The 21,889-nt window shown below is 41.6% G+C and overlaps 1 protein-coding gene across 1 annotated transcript in view; it reads left to right on the top strand.

The window, feature by feature from the left end:
- The window catches only part of LOC140728759 (tetraspanin-32-like), a 64,542-nt gene extending 45,898 nt beyond the window's left edge, over positions 1–18,644 (top strand). Inside the window, exons 5-8 of the mRNA XM_073047709.1 lie at positions 4,511–4,612; positions 12,056–12,142; positions 14,553–14,636; positions 18,074–18,644. Coding sequence (XP_072903810.1) covers positions 4,511–4,612; positions 12,056–12,142; positions 14,553–14,636; positions 18,074–18,172 — 372 coding nt within the window. The 3' untranslated portion in view covers positions 18,173–18,644. The remainder of the gene's footprint in view (positions 1–4,510; positions 4,613–12,055; positions 12,143–14,552; positions 14,637–18,073) is intronic.
- The last annotated feature ends 3,245 nt before the right edge of the window (positions 18,645–21,889 follow it).

The following is a 21,889-nucleotide window of genomic DNA, read 5'->3' as shown; positions in this document are numbered from 1 at the left end:
ATTCTAGTAAACATCAAGACATCTGCTAATCTTTACCCCAATGCCAGATCATAAGCAATATTGGTTCCCAGATTATAAACCTCCATACTTTTCTAATAACCCCATTCCTGAGATCAATGTAGACCTTCTTAGGTAGTCAAGGATGACTTCTTAATACGCTCTTTTTGAGGGTTCTGAGGTCACAGTTGAAGGCAATGTGAGGACTGCAGGCTTTTCTACAGATGGGGCAGGAAATCCCCAGCAGGAGGAATAGCTCGTCGGGTGTTGTGTTCCTTCTGTCACTTCCATGGGCTCCTTTATATTACTGGTGCATGGATTTGAGGCTCTCAGTGCATTCCAAATGTTCTTCTCTCATTGAGAGTGTCCGTGATCTGCATATTCCCAGAAATCAGTGGAGATTTCAAGAAAGTTTGATTGTAGGCCTGGGATCATTATCAAAACCCTGCTGTAGATTCAGGTAGAGGAATGACATACTGGTAAGTGAAGTTAGTACACATTCTAAAAAAACGCTTAAATTCAAGTTTGTGCTTCATGTCCTGGACTACAAGGGCGTATCTACAGAAAATACCACCTATGGCAAGCACTGAAATTGCGCCCCTGACCGAACATCTGACACCCATCTTTTAGATAACTTTACCATAATATCAGCTTAAAAATACAAGTTAATCTCATCAATATTTTAATTAACAAATTATGGCACTACGTGAAAATTATAATTGCACCTTGTCCTTCCTTGCTTTCATTGATGCAAATTGGTCAATGATGTGATCAAAGTCAGTTTTTTTCAGTTTCTTCTCTTTCTACACTCAGCAGAGCAAGGTCACAGAGTCTGTCTTGACCCATGGAGGCTCTCAAATATGAAAGTATTAGTTTTAACTTGCTGAATGATCTCTCACAGCTGGCGATGGAAACTGCGATGGTTAGCATTATCTGAATAGCAATGCGAAGATTGGGGAAGACACTCTCATCTCCATATTGAACATTAAATTTAAGAAGCTCTTCAGGTCTTGATATTTTCATGTTAACCCGCCTGGATAGCAACATTCTACAATCCAAAATTTCTTCATATAGCTGCTGTCCATCAACATCAAAGCTGTACAATTCGCCCAAATTTTAGCACTTCTTTAGATCGTTACTGTTGGCGCCGTAACACAGTCCCTCGACATCGAGAAGGAACCCAACCTTGGCGTCAGTGTTGTGCAAACGAGTGAACCTTTTGTCCAAGACGGTCAAGTGTTCCCTTCATGACTCTTTCCATTTCCTCCTTAGCTGTTAACCCAGTGTCTCTTGAGTTCTCATCAGCCATTCGTTTCTTTCATCTCTGACGTCTTTCAACCTCCATTCTTGACAGAGACCAACTCCTTCTTCGAGTGACTCACTGACCAACACTTCTCTTTCATCATAAAAATGACTTCAGAGGACTTTCAAATCCAGGGCAGCATCATGGAAGTTCATGCTAGGATCCTGCAGCCTCTTTTGAATACGATAAATGCGAATGAGTACTTTGTTCCAAAATCCTAGCAAAATCAGAAAATCGTAACTCAACATGTGGTTGTACAGCTGCCTTGCGTCACTTCTTGTTTCACTGGTCTCGTTTTCATTGTCTATCATGTCCTGGAGAACTTGAAGTATCTCCTCAAGGCACTTGTTGACAGGCTTCACAGCTTCTGTCCTTGCACTCCACTTGGTTTCGGACTGCAACTTAACAACCACAGGCACAATGTTTTTGAGTTTTTCCCAGCACTGTGTTGAACGAGAGAAAAACACATAGAGAGTTTCAATGGTTCCAAAAAATGTGACCATCATTGTATCCTGCTTGGCTGCATGTACACCCACCAAGCTGAGTGAGTGATTGTCGCAATTCACAAACACTGCCAGGTTGTTTTTCTCACTTATTCTTTGATGAACATCACTTCTGTGTCCAGCCATCACAGCAGCGTTGTCATAGCACTGTGACCGACAATCTTGTAGCTCCATTTCATCCATCTCTAGTTATTTCAAGACGTCTTCAACCAAGCTCTCAGCATCCTTCTTGCTTATCTGGATAAAACCAAGGAAGGACTGATCAGGAGTTGAGTCGAACATGAAACCATAGTACTTGGCTTTACAAATGCTTCTCAGTAAACTCTGGCTAACAGTGGATGCCATCATGTAGATGAATTCATCCTGGACACCCAGTGAAAGACAAGACGTGGATCCAGGATGACTTCCCAAATGAGTGAGGTGTTCTTTTATGACAGGGTTAAAGATGGCCAGTAGTTTCAGTAGGCCTAAGAAATTTCCCACATTGTCCAGCTGAAGTGACTCCCTGTGTCCTCGCAAAGTCAGGTTCTGAGTTACAAGGAATTTTATGCAGTGAAGGATTCTCATCAAGATATCATGCCACTTCTGCTTTTCCTTCTCAATCTGTGACTGAAATACTGTGTTAATAACTCCTCTGTTTCCAGCTAAATTTCTTTCCATTTCTTTCCACTGTGTGAAGCATTCCCGATGATTCTATACATTTTCATGAACACTAATCCTTTCAAGTGCTTTCCACTGGTTGAATCCACTTTCCTGCTCCAATGAGGACTGATGGTCTGACCAAGAATAGAAAAGACAACAGATAAAAAATGCAGACTTCTTAGAAGGGGAATAAACCTGCTACAAGTGAGTCACTTCCTCACCACGACCATTTCCCAATTTCATTTTGAACCAAGTTTTATTCATTGAGCAAGTTTTGTTCATTGAGCAAGTTCATTGTTCATTTTGTTCATTGAGCAAGTTTTGTTCATTGAGGGTAGGAAAAGCCCCTCACTGTTCTGGAAATACTTCAAACCCAGCTTTATTATTTCTGTTCTCAAAGCGTCAAGCAGAATTGCTTTTCCGGTATCCTTGTCAAACTTCAGAAGTCCAATGTCATGCTGTTCAATCACTTCTGGTATGACAGCTTGAGGCTCTTTGACACCATCCAGTTCACTAGGTTCAGTGCTGTCAGGTTCAATCTCGTCAATAAACTCAACATCACCACCACCACCATCATCTTCCCCTCCTGTCATGTCCATGTTCTCTGTGGCAGCCTCACTCTTAATCTCATCATATTCGGATTTATCTGACTTGACTTCCTCCTGGACTTGTGACGCATTTGTACTTGATCCACCTTCGGATTCTAACAAACTTGCAGTATGTGCAGACGACTCCATAGAATGTGTCAAACTACTTGTTCCAGGCTTTTCAAAGAAGGGCATGAAGAACTTGCTCGACTTCTTGGCTTCCTCTGCCTCCAACTTTCCTCTCTTCCATCCTTCAGCTCCTCTTTCCTTCTTCTTCGTGAAGAAACATTTCATGGTCTTCTTGCATAATGCTCTGAAATAAGGCCATCCTAGTGCTTCTCACCCATGAGAACTGATCAAAGACAGATCATACATCTGAAGAAAATCCTTTTTTCACTATCTGAGGATGGCTTGTCTGACTTTAATTGAAACTGCTCAGTGGTGCCCCCCTTCAAGTGGCGCCCAGGGCACGTGCCATACCTGCCATACCTTAGATACGCCATTGCTGGACTAGTATTGATCATAATGATTCTGGTCCAGGTTCAAGGTCTAGAATTACTGGTAAGAGAACTGGTCCATTATCAGTTCAAATCTAGAAATAATGTAGAACAGTCAAAGTCTAGGATTGACAATGATAACCTAGTGTATGATCCTAAACTGGAAAGCTCCTGATAACTCTGTACCTTGACACAGTCACTTCTTCCAAGATGATACAGAGGACATAGATAGTATTAAAAAGTTTACAGTGTTTTATTCATTTTGACCAGAAACTTTATCTATTTTGTATCAGATGGTAAAACGGGATGGTATGGTTGTCACCCTTCTTTCTCAGGAACAAAAGACTGAGCAACAAACCCCATGAGTGCTCCTCATTATGCAACCACATTTTCCCACATTACTAAGATATGAGTTCTACTTCCTCAATGTGCAGCTAAACACCAGCCCAAGCAGCAGGTCAATCATGTCGATGAGTCATGGTGGTTTCATTTGAAGGCAATTATCTGGAGCCTGGCTTATTGGAAGACTAAATTGAACTTAATTTTCACTACCCTGATGGACACATGAACCTCCCCCTACCTACCACTTTGAGAGATCATCAGCCAGGGGCTTCAGATTCCACTAACTGTGTTCCAACTTCTGTTTCATCACCCACTCTTTTTTTGCCTGTCATTTCCTTTGGCAGGTTCCAAAGGAACTTGGATGTTACTTTCTAAGTGGGTGTCCTGTACAATACAGTAAATGTCTTGTTCCTCCACCATGTTGGCACTTCGCATCTGTAGTCAACAAAGTGGAGGAAGCAGATCGAACTCATTAGAGATTATTAAGATCTTGTGTAATTCTCCATCTCTGTTTTCCCTTAGGTGGTTGTATAGGGAAGAAAATCAGCAAAACAACCTTGCATCATTATTTTGTAGATATTTACATTGTTCCCATGCACATGCCTGATTTTTAATATTTTGGATAACATGTTTCATCAGGTGGAGGATGCAGCAAAGGATGTATACGACTTTCTATATGCTTATTATTTGAGAAACATCTCCTATCCTTCAAAACAGGATTTAATAAGCATTCACTCCGCTGTAAGTATTAATCACATTTACTTCCACTTTAGCATGAAACTTTTGCTGCAGTACGTAGTGTTTGTTGCTGAAACTATGAAAGGCAATGAAATGTAGGCATTATGAAATAATAGAAACCAAGCACCATTAATTTCATACCAGTGATGAACTAAAGTGTGTCAAGCCTTTTTAAAGGAATTATACCAAATAAAATGTGTCTCCAATAAATCCAATGGGCTCCTTTAAAAGTGAATTTGTAGGAGGGGAGTTGATTAGAAGCTGAGAGGCTTAGGGAGGGAATTCTAACATTTTAGAGCCAGGCGGTTGCAAGCATAGAGTGAATGGTGGGAATGAGAAAATCAACAACATGCAAAAAGTGAGAATTAATAACGCACCAGTCTTGGGGCATTGTTAAGCTGATAGATGTTACCAGGTTGGGATGGCAATTTGAAAACAAGAATGGAAATATTAAAAACTACAGACAAACTTTTTGCCAGGGGCATATTACACAGAAGGTTATGTGTTATGTTAAGCAAAGTTTTGAATTACTTCAGATATAAGGAAAACAAAAGATGGTGAGCAGGACAAATTGAGTAATCAGCCCTAAAGGGCAAGACCTGGATGGAGTTAGGTGAGCGTTCCTAAGATTGATGTAAGTGCTCTTGGAAAGTGGTGGAAGCTCATCTCATTGTCAAATATGATAACAAAGATGCAAACCATCTGCTTCAGTTTTAGGAAGTTACTGGTGAAGGGAAGGAATCAGTAATGAGATTATGGAATTTGAGGTCAGCTATGACACAAGTGGGTTCAGTCTTACTAATATTTAGGCAAACGTAGTTTCTTTTCCTCCAACACCGGATGAGTGAAGTGTCAATTTAATGACATTGAAATTGTCAACAGAGATGAGGTAATGTTGGAAGTCATCAGGGTTTATGGGGAGACCTAAAATGGGTGGATTTTCTTTTGAGGAAAGATTAGACAAGCTGGGCTTTTATCCACTGTAATTTTGAAACAAATGAAACATAAATGATCCTGAGAGGAATACACTGAGTGAATGTGAAGTAGATGTTTCTGCTTGGGGGAGAACTTAGAACTAGCATTCACCACTTCAAAAATGGGTTTCTCATTTAAGGTTGAGGTGAGCCAATTTTTTTTTTTCTTGAGGATCATGAAGCTTTGAAGCCCTTCAAAGGGCAGTGGAAACAGAGTCTTCAAACATTTTTAAGGGAGAAGTAGATGGATTCTTCATAAGCAAGAGGATGAAAAGTTCCTGAGGACAAAACAGAAAATGGAGCTGAAGTTACAGTCACATGAGCCTTAATTTTATTAAATGGCAGAGTAGATGAAAAGGAGCCTACTGCTGCTTCTAACTGTCATGCTCCAATGTTTGTACGAAGCTAATTCTGTGTTTTCCAATAATGCCGCCGAGGGATTGCACATAGCTGGGAAATAAAAGGCTTCAAAGTTAGGCCCTGAGGAGTTCCAGATGTAATGGTGCAGCTGCTGAGAAATGCTATTATCAGTCATTCCCTGGCTATAGTTAGCCTCACTAACAAGTGCTCTCATATTTGGATGCACAACATTTCTACCAAATCAGTACGAAAAATATGACAACATGTGAATCAGATCCCTATTTTACTTCAATGGGTTTACGGCATTCAGTAGCTGAGCCATAAATAGCAGGGAAATCTTGCATTTAATCCCTGGTCAGTGCAAATAACTTCCAAGGACCTACAAGAGGTACTGCAATCAGGGTCAATTTTCCAACTTCAGTTTAGTCTCAGAAAACATTACCCAACAGTGAAAGTATTCATGGCAACCTAGATTCAACCTCAGAAGTTACCGATAGCTAAACAATAGTCCTTAATATAATTCTAATGCAAAATGAAATCAATTTTACTTAAAATAAATGTCATGGAAAACACTTTTAATTTGAGAATGAAGAGCAAGAATGGTAGGCCAGCACCATGCCATCTGGAGGGTCATAAGTGTTGTGTGGACCACTCACTGTGGTCCACTCATCTTCCCCTGCTATTTTCAGTCCAGATGTGAACTGAAGTTTGACAATTAGTTAAATAAATAAGATGCATGGGATTGGAAATTTGAGTTCACAGTTATTAGGTCCCTAATTTCCTTCCAAATGAGAGTACATGTACATAAAAATGAAACAAATACACAAATGTTTCTGCACATCCAATACACGTGCTCTCAGACAAGGACAGTCTGCTTGAAATTAATTATTGAAAGGTCCTTGCATTATGTTGAATTTGTACTTCATTGTTCAATTTCTGTTGTGGAAGTTCCAGATATGTACTTCACACTGTAAAATATGGATCTTTATATTCAACAATCTTCAACTCAACCGCCTCTCATAGCAAATTCTTCTTCAATTATTCTAACATGGATGGAATTAATTAAATAAAGAGTGAAGTAGCTTGCCAACATCTTCTCTGACACCCACAATCCATACTTCATTGGATTTTATGAGAAAGCTGTGCCTTTGCCAAATTGTCTTCAATATTCAAAGTTCAGAACAAAGATTTGAAGCCAAAATCAAATAAAGGAATGACTGTATCCAACTCTGAACAACAATTCTTCGTTATTTCTGCCACAGATTTCTTCCAAGCTGTAAACTATGTCTTTTGAAGGATCGCCATGTGTAGCTCCAAATGTAGGTCACTATTTTCACAAATTCAGTTTTATCATGATGCCTAAGTGAAAGGAGCAATAGATTCATATAATCAACCAGTTATTTTAACGGTAAACAATTCTACTTGCAGTAGCAGAACAAAAGAAGCCTGCCACATGGCTGAATGTCTAGGTGCTCTGCCAAATTTCAACATCTGGATTCATTCTGCACAATTCCAAAAAAAATTGCACACCACTGCCACAAAAAAAACATCAAACTATATTCTTAATGATTTTTGAGAAGAACACGCACCAGGAATATTTGACCCTAAGGCAATGAAAGTACAAGAGTTTACAGAACAAATTCTCCATCACTTTTTCATTCTTGTTTATTCTGTACTTAAAGAAACAACTTTTCCGAACAGTATATAGCAATAAACCTCTGAATATTACATTCCATCCTGAAGTCAGAGGGTTTTTTTTCCATCAAATGTAAGCTGTTTCCATTAAATGTAGGCTGTCACATATTCATCCTTGCCTAGTTACCAACACAGGCCCAATCACAACACAGTATACTGCAGTATACATTGATGAAAAGGACCAGTTGAAAGGCAGCTGCTTATCTTCAGAGGGTGGTCCACAAGGAATGCAGTCCACCTGTGAACATGTGGATAACTTCCATTATTAGCTGAATCACAGACAAGAGAAAATTTGCAAATGCTGGAAATGAAAGCAATACACACAAAATGCCAGAAGAACTCAGCAGGCTAGGCATCGTCTATGGAAAAGAGTAAACAGTCGACATTTTGGACTGAGTCATTTCATCATTTGTGTGTATTCCAATATTAGCTATTTTCTATTAGCTTCCTCAAGGTTTTGTGATCAGGAAGCAACTGGTGGATGGTGAAAAGACCTTAAAGTCAACTTTCCATGTAATAGGATAGATACTATGAGGTTACCATGCAGCTGCCCCAACTTTGCATGCCTAATCTCGCCAAAGTTCCTGCTGCAACTCTAATAATGCACATATGTGTAGCTCTCACCACCATTTACAGCAGTGGGGCAGGGATTGCTTCAAGGATTTTCTGACAATAAGGAGAGCACGGCAGCAGGCAGCTGAGCCACTTCATTAACTAAGCATCACCCAATCAAATTCCAGCATTTTATTTCTCTTTGGTGCAGTTTCCCTCTGTTATAAACAGCCAAATTTAAATTCCAGCTGCTCAAAGACTGGTGTGAGTTTACAGTTAAACAACAGCAAATGGATAAAGATAACCTGGTATTTTCCATTCAACTGCATCCCAGATCAGGGCATTACTGGTAGCAGTCGTTCTTCAGTGACTGCTGCATCAAGTTGTTAAGTTTTATCTTTGGTTCTTTGCTTTTTCTCTTTATCCTTATTACTGTTTTAACAGAGGGCCCCATTGACACAGAGGGCTCCTTATTTCATAACCTATGCAATATGTAAAAGGGACTGACAACTTCCAACTCTTCTGGACTGACTGCCTATAATTTTGTTAGACTATAGAAGCGATATTCTGCATAACACTTTGAGTAGAATAATGCAGGTCATTATACTTACAATCCAGTTGTGCTTGGGACTCTTGTAACAGTTCTGCAATAGTGACAATGATTCTCACAGCCATCCATCTGGTCATCGTATTATTTTAAACAAAGCACAAAGTGAGTGAGAAGAGGTGGGCTAGACTTAAGTGTTAAGCCTTGCTGAGTTCTCAATTTGAAGCCCAGTTCCAGGCTGCCACTAAATGGGAAGAGGCACCAGGCCAACTGGATATCGAACAGTTGGAGGTTTCCAGACAGGGATAATGGATTGCTTGCTGGTTCAGGAAATTGGTTTTGGAAGTGTTAGCTCAAGCAGTCCTGCTCATATGGTTTCCACAATGTTTTGAAATTGCATCATCTTCAACTGGCACCAAAACTATAGGACTTCCCCGCTCTGATCACCAATTAAAGAGCAGTGAGATAACATTGGGTTTTCACTCTGCCTTTAGAGACCTCAGTAAGTGTTTCAGGTTTCCTACAGAGAACAGCAGTGAATACGGAAAAACAGTGAAAATGGAGCAATAAATCTACAAGTTTCCTCGTCCATTTTAGCTACCTGCCTTGCCGATTTCAGGGATAGAACCTCTTCTTTTGTACCCGCCCAAGTAATGTGGACATGATGGGCAATGAGACAAGGAGAGAATCTAATGAATGTGTGGTCAGGAACAAGACTAATGTTAATTGGATGCAAGGACGAAGCTGCTCCTGCATTGCGAGTTGGAACAGATGGCATAGTGCTGTGACAAAAACAGGTGTTCTCTGACATGACCAGCTTGAAATGTCAGGGCTGTAAATGGAGAGCTGTGAACAGTGACAGGTGCCTCACAACATCTTGGGTGTTGTAACTAACATCTGCTGCCCCACTGGGACCTCACCTTTTTTTCTCAGAGTCAAGGAGTGCATTTGCAACTCCTCGCAGGAGTTCCTATTAGTAGGACCTTGTTTGTCCCATGCACAGCCATCAATATTGTAGAAAATTGCGGTAAACTAATTAAATGGGATGCAAAAGTGGTTTCATCCTCAGGAAAAAGTTATTGCTATGATCTGAGGCTATTCCCTGCAGTTTGATTGCACGGTAGGCACATATGCTGCATGCTAGCTGCTTTACGAGAGTGGAAGTGAATCTGATCTATCACTTAGTTACTTTTCTTGTATGATGGTACCCTTCATGAGGAAGTTATGGCAAAATAATCCTGATTTGTCCTGCGCATTATCCATAGTGTGGGGACCAGTGTCTCATCCAGAACCTTGAAATATGGAATGGTACAAGAAGCCAGAAGGACCTTGCAAGTTTGCTCTTCATATGGCATGTCTGAAAAATGCATTGGTTACCATAGCACTAGGCCTTCAGACTTCCATGTTCCCTCTGTGGCTGCACTTCTGTGGTAAACTATGTATACCTGTCTGGACACGCCCCCTGCTGACTGCTCCTGTGGCTCCTCCCACAGACCCCGGTATAAAGGCGAATGAGGCCTGAGCCCGGCCCTCAGTCTCCAGGATGTAGTATAGTGGTCAACCACTGCTTGTTCTTTCTTCCAGTCAATAAAAGCCAATATCTCGTCTTCACGTCTCAAAGAGAGTTATTGATGGTGCATCAATTTTATTGACTGGAAGTTTTAAAACATGGAAAGCATTTTACGTCCGGAAAGATTGGATTTGGACCCCCAAGCCCCTGAAGCAGCTCTTGCCTTTGAACTCTGGCTTGCATGCTTCCAATCATACTTGGAGGAGGTTAGTGCAACTGAACCCGCTGTTATGCACCGAATTCTCCTCTCGAGGGTCACCCCGAAAGTTTACTCACTTATCAGAGGCCTGTCAACCTACCAAGGGGCACTGGACGCCCTCAAAAGACAGTACCTGCAGCCGATGAACACCATCTACAGAAGACATCGCTTAGCTACGCGACGACAGCAGCCTGGAGAATCGAGCGCCGAGTTTCTCCGAGCCCTCCAGACACTCGTGCGAACTTGCGACTGCAAAACTCTCACGGTGGAACAGCATGCAGAGCTCCTCATACGAGATGCCTTTGTTACAGGGATCAGGTCAGTGTACGTGCGCCAGCGGCTGCTGGAAAATGCCGATCTTACCTTACGCTCGGCGATCGAGACGGCCGACACGCTGGAGGCTGCTTTGCACAACGCTGACACTGTCCAGCCGCATGATCCCCCGCCGGTTCCGTGGATACCTCAGACCCCGCCGCCGCCGGTTCCCGCGAGCGAATTCGCCAACGCCGCTGCCAGTCGCAATTCCACGAACTCCCCGAACCCGACCACAGCTGCTGCCAGTTGCAAGCCTGCACAGTGTTACTTCTGTGGACTCGAAAAGCACCCCCAAAAACGCTACCCGGCCTGAGAAGCGACCTGTTCCAGCTGCGGGAAGAAGGGCCAATTCGCCAAGGTCTGTAAGTCTAAACCACGAGCGGGGTCGGGCAGCGCTACGTGTGAGGCATGGGGGCCGCCATCTTGCCTGCCCGCCTCGTGCGAGGCATGGGGGCCACCATCTTGCATGCCCGGATGTGGGCGGCCATCTTTGTCGGCGCCAACATTGTTCTTTCTTCCAGTCAATAAAAGCCGATATCTCGCCTTCACATCTCAGAGAGAGTTATTGATGGTGCATCAACTTCTTTCTACCTTAATGAGAGGCTGAAAAAGTTGATGTTGGTACCATGGACTTTAAAGACAAGAATCAGCTAGAGTTCCTCTAGATGATCGGGGGTGGGGGGGGGGGGTTGTGTGTGTGTGTGTGTGTGTGTGTGTGTGTGTGTGTGTGTGTGTGTGAGAGAGAGAGAGAGAGAGAGTGTGTGTGTGTGTGTGTGTGAGAGAGAGAGAGAGAGAGTGTGTGTGTGTGTGTAGGAAATGACAATGTCTGACTGTTCAGGTTCTCCATGGATTTATTACCTATTTGAACAACATGAAAAGAATAACTTGGATGAAGTTCCTTGGTTCCTTGGAATAATTTGGTTACCAGGACCTTCAAGACTGGGGACAGTGAAGGCAAGGAAATATATTTTGAGGGATGAGGAAGTGGACTCTAAATGATTCAATTCTAAACCACGAATTTGAACAAATTTGGTGTTTAAATTTTAAGATACATGAAATTAAGACATTTGGATACAAGCACTTTCCAGTTTTGTCAATGAACTTTATCATGTTTTGTTTTTATTTATGGCTGGTATTCAGTAGAAAAGATAGGGACGCAGAGTGAATTTCCCTGAACCAGTGTGATGTGATGAAGTATGGCTAATTAAACAACACTTTTTCTATTGTTTTCTAGTTTTCTTGCTGTGGTAAAACCTCAGCATTCAGCTACCCAAGTAAGGTTGAGAATGAAACGTGCTTTCCAGATCGTGGACCTCTAAAGGTATACAAAATATTGGAATTAATTACAGTCTTAATGTCTTAGCCTCTCATTAGAGGCAGAACAGAGGCTATGTATAGGATTATAGAGGCTAATAAAGACTTTGTTCAGGATTATGGGCAATAAATTCAGGATTACAGGTTAGCAGTAAGGGCTTTATTTGGGATTACATACAACAATAGAGACCATGTCAGCCAATGGCCACTAACTATTCTTGTCACTTTAGACCAACACAGCCCATACACAAGAGCACAAGAAAATAAAAGCAGGAGTAGGCTCCTGGCCTCTCAAGTCTGCCCCATCATTCAGTAAAATCGTAGCAGATCTACGCTGTCGACAACTTCTCTCCTATACCAGTTCTCCATAGCCTGAACTTTAAAAAATTCGTTACTTCCATCTTAAATACTTCTGATGATCTAGCAACTGGGGTGGAGAATTCAGCAAGTCATCTCTCTCTACAAGTAAAAATTGCAAGCATATCTCAGATGAACACCATCCTAAGAGAAGGTGTAATACCCAGTATAGTCTATATTATTATGCTTAACCACTCCAAAAGTAAAATTAATTTTTGTATTTTTCCTGATCTTTATCCGACTTGTTCCACGACTACCATCCCCATAACTTGAACTATCTTGTCAGTGAAACAACTAAATCTCACCAAACTTTTGTGTGCAGTGCGATGAGGGGTAGGAGACTGGAATTTTGAAAGTAAGGAAGATCTCATCCTACTTACATCCATCCTCTCATGCAGGAAATAATGGCATTTTGCCTCTTAACATGAAGCCTCCTATCCCCATATCAGAAATCAGCAATGATCCAACAAATTATTATTCCAACATATTTCCTGAGCAATCAGTGCATAAAGGCTACATTTGAATTGATTTGAATTGACTTTATTACTTACATCCTTCACATACATGAGGAGTAAAAACCTTTACATTGCGTCTCCGTCTAAATGTGCAATTTATAGTAATTTATAATAAATAGTATGTACAACAGGATAGTCAATATAACATAGAAATACAGTGCGTCAGCATGAATTAATCAGTCTGATGGCCTGGTGGAAGAAGCTGTCCCAGAGCCTGTTGGTCCTGGCTTTTATGCTGCGGTACCATTTTCCCAGATGGTAGCAGCTGGAGCAGTTTGTGGTTGGGGTGACACAGGTCCCCAATGATCCTTCGGGCCCTTTTTATGCACCAGTCTCTGTAAATGTCCTGAATAGTGGGAAGTTCACATCTATAGATGCACTGGAACTCAGCAGGTCGGGCAGCATCCGTTGAAACGAGCAGTCAACGTTTTGGGCCGAGACCCTTCGTCAGGTCTCAACCCAAAACGTTGACTGTTCGTTTCAATGGATGCTGCCCGACCTGCTGAGTTCCTCCAGCTTGTTTGTATGTGTTGATTTGACCACAGCATCTGCAGGGTACTTTGTGTTTATAGATGCGCTGTGCTGTTCGTACCACTCTCTGCAGAGTTCTGCGATTGAGGGAAATACAGTTCCCATACCAGGCAGTGATGCAGCCAGTCAGGATGCTCTCAATTGTGCCCCTGTAGAAAGTTCTTTGGATTTGGGAGTCCATACCAAACGTCTTCAACCGTCTGAGGTGAAGGAGATGCTGTTGTGCCTTTTTCACCAAGCAGTCAGTATGTACAGAGCATGTGAGATCCTCAGTAATATTTATGCCGAGGAACTTAAAGTTGTTCACCCTGTCAACCCCAGATCCGTTGATGTCAATAGGATCTAGCCTGTCTCCATTCCTCCTGTAGTCCACAACCAGCTCTAACACAGTCATACTTTTAGAAATTGGATCACCTGTAGTCAGTGAATTACAAGTTTGACAAATCCTCTGTGTGTTTGTTAATATATCCATGGAGGAGCCCAGGTATTCCACACCTCTCCCCTCTGCCCCATTGGTCACAGTAGCCTCTTCCAGTATGGAGTCACTTCGCCTACTGTTCACACATGGCAGACGCAGCCCATCATAGCACTTGTGAATCCTGATTCAGTAAGAGTCTATGGAGTCCAGTGCTTGAAAAATACTACAGGCGATGTACTTACTTGATTCTTTTCAGGGCCATCACACTCCTGCACTAGTCCCCACCACTATATCCCCATGAGTTACCACCTGTCTGACCCCCTCACAGCGACTGATCTACTAATTCCCCAACCCCTAGGTTTCTGATCTGCTGGTCTGGCATCCCACCAGCATCAGTCACTAACAGCCAATCTTATTTTGACACCCTTTGCCAAGATGCCAGCTCTGTTTTCTGAGCCACAATCTAAAAGCGAAGAAGCTGAGTGCAGCTCTACGTTGACTGAAAGATTTTACAAACTTTGTTTCTCAAGTGCATTGTGCTTATCTCAGTGACTTTTTAGACAGGCTTTTAAATAAACATGTGTTTTATCCATTAGGATTGTCTTCAATCAATAGAGTATTCAGTCGCCGACAATATGACTATCATTGGAGTGCTGAATATTTTGCTGGGAATTCTTACGGTAAAATGTCAATCCACACCGCAACATAAGACCTCATTTCTGTTGCTTGCATATTAATAACATTTCGAAGTGTCCTTCTAAAAGAGATATTTACTAGAAGACACTAACATGAGAAAACTGCAGTTAAAGAAAGTGGGGACATCAATGGCTTGCAGCGTTATCTGGCCCAGCTGGAAAAATGGGCTGAAAAATGGCAGATGGAATTTAATGCAGTCAAGTGCGAGGTGGTGCATTCCTGTAGGGCCAACCAGGGTGGGACTTACACAGTGTACGGTAGGGCACTGAAGAGTGCGGTGGAACAAAGGGATCTGGAAGTACAGGTCCATAATTCATTGAAAGTAGTGTCACAGGTGGATAGTGTCATAAAGAAATCTTTTGGCACGTTGGCCTTCATATGCCAAAGTGTTGAGTACAGGAGATGGGATGTTGTGTTGAAGTTGTCTTAAGACATTGGTGAGGCCTAATTTGGAGTATTGTGGGCAGTTTTGGTCACCTACCTACAGGAAATATGTGAAGAAGGTTGAAAGAGGACAGAGAGAATTCACAAGGATGTTGCCAGGTCTGGAGGACCTGAGTTATAAGGAAAGATTGAATAGGTTAGGACTTTGATCGTTGGAATGTAGAAGATTAAGGTGAGGTTTGATAAAGGTATACACAATTATGAAGGGTATAGATAGGGTAAATGCAAGCAGGCTTTTTCCATTGAGGTTGGCTGGGACTACAACTAGATGTCATAACTTAAGGGTAAAAAGGTAAAATGCTTAAGGAAGATGTGAGGAGAAACTTCTTCACTAAGAGGGTTGTGAGAATGTGGAACGAGCTGCCAACATAAGTGGTGCATGTGGGCTCGATTTCAACATTTGAGAAAAGTTTGGATAGGTACATGGATGGTAGAGGTATGAAGAGCTATGGTCCTGGTGCAGGTCGATGGAAGTAGGCAGTTTAAATGGTTCAGTATGGACTAGATGGGCTGAAGGGCCTGTTTCAGAGCTGTAATTTTTTATGACACTACAACATCTTTAAGGTCAGACTACTTGGTTAAGTACATGCCATGGACTGTTACTGGGAGGCACAAAAAGCTGTAACTAGAGAGAATAGTTATTCTGAGCAAGGTAAAACACATTATAAAACCCTGCAATCCCACATCCCAAGTACCTGTCTACTATTGCTACTCTATTATAGAATTCCTTCTGAGTCTCTCAGGAGTGAGGATAACTCCTTCAACTCCTGTTCTGTATGTGGTGTGATGGTTGATAAAGCCAACGTGCAACCAATAGGGCAGAATTTTTTTGACATGGTGGGCCAGGGCTGGTTCAGGATGTGGTCGACTCCGTCCATTGTTTACACTGAGCTGATGTGTTCTCCTAACAAATGGACTCAGGGCTCCTATTTTCTTTTCTCCATTTGAATCATGGGCCAGCGTGAGTTGGTAGGGATGTTGGATTTTTTTCAAGGAAACTTCAAAAACACTCTCAAGTCATTTTTGCGACCATCTGGTAACTCCTTCCCATGACAGGACTCAAAATAGAGTGTTAGTTTCAAGAGTTCAGTTCATTGTGGAGATCAGTGCTTATCACCCACACCTGCAGTTGCTCAAAATTTCAAGGCTAGATGGCTTGACAATATCTTTGTTAAGTGGGAACAAGTGTAGATATCCTGGAGATCTATATCTGTTCATCAAGAGCTGCAATTCTCAATTGTGCAACAAAAATAGCAATAAATTCTACCAGCTGACTTGACAAACATCTGCTAAGTATATGCATGGTGCATTCATAAATGCAGTGCAAGTATTAATTTGTTTCACAACAGAGTGCACACATTTGTCATCCACTCACCTTAGAACCAGAAATTGATCTTTACAAAGTGTTCATTCAGCGGTATCTAGCTCTGCTTCCAAGCATTGATTCTTTGGCTTTCTGTTGCTGAGTTACCCATCCAATGACAGTTCATCTATACTATCCAAATCCCCACTGACTGTACCTTAGCTGGCGAGGTAATAGGATCATTGTCAAATGTACGTGGAATCTGGTATCCATCTGCCACTGCACGTGGCTCTTACAATTGTCTTCTAGTTGCAAGTAACAAAGCAACATTATGGTTAGCAGAATTCTACAGTTGATCATCTGGGATGGAGGTAACATGGTGGTGCAGATGGGAGAGCTGCTGCCTCACAGATCCACCGACGCAGGCTCACTCCTGATCTCCAATGTTGTTCGCATGCACTTGGCACCTTCTCCCAATGACCACATGGCTTTCCCCAGGAAGCTCCAGTTTTCCTCCCACACCCCAAAGATATACATGGATTAGTAGTCTAATTGGCGACTGCAAATTACCCCATTGTAGGTAGCGACAAGAGAACCAGGGTAGCCTACAGGTATGTGAGAAGGAGTAAGTTGCAGAGAAGTAAATGGACAAATAAAATTGTTGGGATTCAAGAACCAGCAAAGATTTACTGGACTGAATAGCTTCCTTTTACATGGTTAGAAAATAGATAGATATGACATTGATAATTGTCTGCATTCTGGATTCATGGACCTGTTGAGACAAAGGTGGATCTTCACCTCAGGGCATACCAAGCCCCAGAGGAATTTTTAGGAGTTTAAGTCACCTCCGAGTGTGTGAGACATTCTCCTATGGCTGGAGCAATGGCTAGGAAGCTCACTTCATTAGAAAAAAGGGCAGAGCCATAAAAGTATTCCTTCATCAAGAGAGAAGATATGATAATGAGGTGATGATGATGAGCAGATTTGTTAAAATGACACAGGAGAATAAAATTTTAAAGGAATAGCATCAAAGTAGAAAGAAAGTTGGCTAGAGGACAGAAAACCAAGAGAAATGTAAACTTTGATGCCTGCGAGCACCAGTGTTTATGGCATTGCATTTCATAATTTACCCATAGTATAAACAGCTAATATACTCATTTTGTTTGGGATACAGAACAACTATCAACATTTTCTAGTAACACAAACATGAAAAGGTGGTTAACTGTGAGGAAACTGATAGAAGACTTTCAGGGAACAGAGACTTTCAGATACATGTCAGATAAAAGTTGATGTTGAGAACTTAGAAGTGATATAATCTGAGACAGTGAGTAAAAATAAGTATGTGCAGCTTAGAAAAACATACTAAAAATACGCATAAGACCTTAAGGTGCAGATAGGCATACCCTTAATGGTTGGCTAAACATGCAGATTATAAATATTGACAGCATTTCCTTATGGAAACATTCTAAAAACTGCTACTGAAGTTGACTTGATTATTCCATTATACCTATGACTGACCTCCCTTGTTCTACTCCCTAAAATTGAGGTAATCTAGAACTCTACCACCCACATCCTAACTTTCACCATGTTTTATTGGGCATAATATTATATTATTTTCAAACTTTGTCAGCTAAAGTTGTGATCTTAAAATTCTCATTCTTACTTTTTCTGTAGGTTTATGGAATGATCCTGACTGCCTTCTTCTGTTTTGCTGCTTGCTTGATCCAGATTTGGAAAAAGAAAGGAAAGTACAGAGTATCCAAAAAGCATTGAATACTGGGCTGGAATCTGAAAATAGGAGCCTGAAAATTGATCATTGCAATAACTGTGAAAGATACTATCTCTCAGGGCTTGATCCCCTTTACCCTAGAGCATGTTGTGATTTTATTCTGAGGCAATGTGTTTACTTCACACTGATTTGTTGCTAGCAAGCCCCATGAGGTTCCTCTGCCTCCCTATTGTACTCTGCCTACAAATTCTACTTTTAATGAGTGTATTGCTTCATGCTATTGTAATCTGAAAGTGGAATACTGTGATTTAGTCACTTTATTGTCATTCTATTTCAAAGAAATGGCTTCAAAAATTAAAATATTTAAAACTCCCAAAATTCCTGACCACATTCCAGCAATATTGTTATACATCAATGAATCTTTATTTTAAAGAGCACTTGCTTCAGTAAATGTTCTGTCTTGAGGACTTGCCTGGAATGTTTGATTTTCATAACTGCTGGGATTGTATGGTTGTTGCTTCTTATAATAGATTCTGAGAATCGTCAGGTTGGTATCTGAACAAATTAAGTTCACTTCCATTTTGACATGAACCCACCTCGCTCTCAGATTGCCTTGCTTCATTCTCACTGACCTTTCCATCATAGTGCCTTCATCAAATGCCAACCCCCAACCCCATCTCATTTAACCTATATGTGGGTGGCTCAGGGACCCAAGGCAAGTGCAGCTGCCTCTCAGCTCCAGTGCCCAGGTCCCAGTCCCAATCTTGGGTGTTGACTGGGTATATAGAGTTTGCACAGTCTCCTTAATACTGCTTACGCTTCACTCGGGTGCTCCAGTTTCCTCCCACATTGCTACACGTTGGCTGCTATAAATTGTCCCTTCTATTGGTGGGTGGCAGGAGTCACAAAAGGTAGTTCATGGTTATGGGAGTGAGAATAGAGCACAAAATAAATAGGGGAATGGGATTGTTGGAAGGTTCTGTGTGCTGACATGGATCCAATGGGTTAAATGTCCTCCTTCGATGTAACAAAATACAAATAAGATGCCACCCTCGGATGATGTGGGCATCACACCAAGTAGTCATGTTTCTCTTCTCCTAATTGATTGGAGCTCTTGTTTCACACCATTCCCTCCCCCACAGCAATCTACAAATTGACAGTGCTCCTGACCTCAGTTTTAGATCCTTTCCATTCCAAAATTAAAATGTTTCACTGTTTGGTACCCTCTGGGTGACTCTCACACACAGGCAGCGAGATGACATGATTGACAGATGAATAGCCCCAATGTTTAATAAACAATACGGCTTCTGTGCAATGCTGCCTCCACCATTGAAAGGATGAATTATGCAATGTTTTCAGTGCCTTCAGATGGTCTTTGCTGCAGTGAGAGTCTGTTTGTTACACTCAAATACTTGGTACTAACGTCTTCTATCTTGCTGGCGATGGCTCAGTGGGTCAGTAATCCAGCTGATGCGGTACTGAGCCATACAGGCCCCGAATCTTCTGAAATTAATTGTTGCCTTGTACTGTTGGCTGAGTAGAGATGAGGACAACAGCTGTGGTGGCATTGTTGACCATAACTCACTGCACTTGTGCAGCTAAATTTGAGATAAGTTTCCTGAATCTAATCGTCGTCCAATGACACCTGCACCATATGTGCTTGTAAACATTACAGGTGCATCTTGCCTGTGGAAATTTCTATCACCAATGAAAGAGAGATCATGCATGAGAGATCATGGCTACAACTTAATAAATACATCAAGCCAACAGTAATAATAATTGTGCATTTATACATATTGTCCAGTTAAAATATAATATAGACCATGATTCTCATATAATCCAAGCTGTGGTCAATATTAAAGTGAGGAAAGAAATTAATTTAACATACTGTTCAGAAGTAATCTCTGAAGCCCTCTCAAGAGCTCACTGGTGCGGAGCAGTGTGAGGCTTTAAGTACAGTTTACATATTGAGAGAGAGAGACAAGCCTGCTTCTGGTGAGCTGAGGCTAATGTTAATTAATGTAGGGTGATGGAAACCATTTTTTCAGTGCTCTATAAGTTAAAAGAATAAAAACTGATGAGATGTAAAGGCCCATGTGGTCTTATTGAATTCAGCGCAATATCAAATCATTCCCAATCCTGCTTGCGTAGAATCACATTGACTGGTAAAATACCAAAGCACTGTAATACTTACTTACAGCCTGTTAGGTGTTTAGGGCAGCAAAGAAGGTCCTCCATCTCTGTCTGTCCTTACCATCGCACACCAATGTAGAAGGATTTTTTCAGTGCTGTATCCATAACAATTTATTTTTGACCAGTCACGGTTGTTAGCCCTGAGCTGAACCCTCGAACCTGGAGGACTGGTGGACTACTCTTAGTGGCCTCTACCCCTTGACCTGTTTGGCATGGGTGACCCTGCCAAGAGCCAAAGCACAAGGTCCTGACTCTAGCCGACATAGCTCTCCAGGTTGTTGATGCCCGCAAGCCACCAAACCCTATGATAAAGTTGTGTTTCTCTTGGAGGATTGTTATACAACCAAGTAATAAATGGATAGACAGAAATAAACAGGCAGGCACCCAGAGCAGGGCTTTGAACACACTGGAAGATGGGAATAAACAGCATACAGCAAAAAAGTAACAAAAAAAAAACAATGTAAAAAGTCTGTGATCTATAGCCAAAGCAATACAAGGGTTCGATGACAAAATAAAGATAAGAATGCAGCACCAAACCAGCAGGAAGGTACAAAATTATGCAGGTAGAAATCCAACAACATTATGGAAGAAGGAATCTGTAATACAACAGAAATCTACCAAACATACAGGTATGACATTCGGCAAGCAGTGAGGCTGTATAATGCTGCCATGAAGAGAGCACTAATGTAAAACTAAACCACCAGACGATCCTTCCAGTACAAATAAAGTGGTACAGAAGGCTGAGCACTCTGAGAAACCAATACTGATCTGAATTACACTGGATTGCCGGTCATATACTAGCTGGGGATTAAGTCAAACAACATTGTGTACAAGGGCAGAATGGAGCACAGGTGTAGGTACTATTTTTGTGGAGACACCAGGTGTCAGGCCCTCTCATGATAACTACTTTGGGTGGAGCAACAGGTAGTGCCGTCACTAGCACATCAAATAATTATTTGCGATGGGTGCATGTTGGTCTTTATTGTTACACAATTTTCCTGGTACATTTCAGGGTGTATATTTGGGTCATTAGAACTGTAATGAAAGCAAGAGTAAAAGAAAGAAATGATCTGCTGAAAACATTAAGAGACTTGATTGTAGATGTGTTATAAAGATTCTCTTTCTCTGTTTACTAGGACTCCCTGTTTCCTGTTTCGTGGAAATTCTGCTATGCTCAGTACAGACTTCCTCTGTATTTAGACTATAATGCTAAAGCCATAGATACCCCACGCATTGGACATCTGGAGCTCGTCTGGCTCTGTGCGTGGTTTGGTAGATGGATAGACCAGTGTTAGGAAGGATATGGGGAGGGAATTGATGTGGCAGTTGAAATGGCAGTTTTGCGAGGTGTGAATGCAGAGAGGGGAAAGTCAGCTCAGTTTAAGAGGCCCAGTTCATTCAACACAAGCTATAAATTCCTCTTCATTTACCAAGTGGCTTTTTGAAGGCACAGATGTCCCAATGGCCAAGAGAGTAAGAATCGGAATCAAGATGGGGCTGAGTGGGTGTGGGAATGTGAGTGTAAGTATAACATTTATAAAAAATTCCAAATGCTGAAATGCTTTGCT

Source organism: Hemitrygon akajei, chromosome 6 (assembly GCF_048418815.1).
Source record: "Hemitrygon akajei chromosome 6, sHemAka1.3, whole genome shotgun sequence".
Taxonomy (NCBI): domain Eukaryota; kingdom Metazoa; phylum Chordata; class Chondrichthyes; order Myliobatiformes; family Dasyatidae; genus Hemitrygon; species Hemitrygon akajei.
This window is presented reverse-complemented; position numbering and strand designations above follow the sequence as displayed.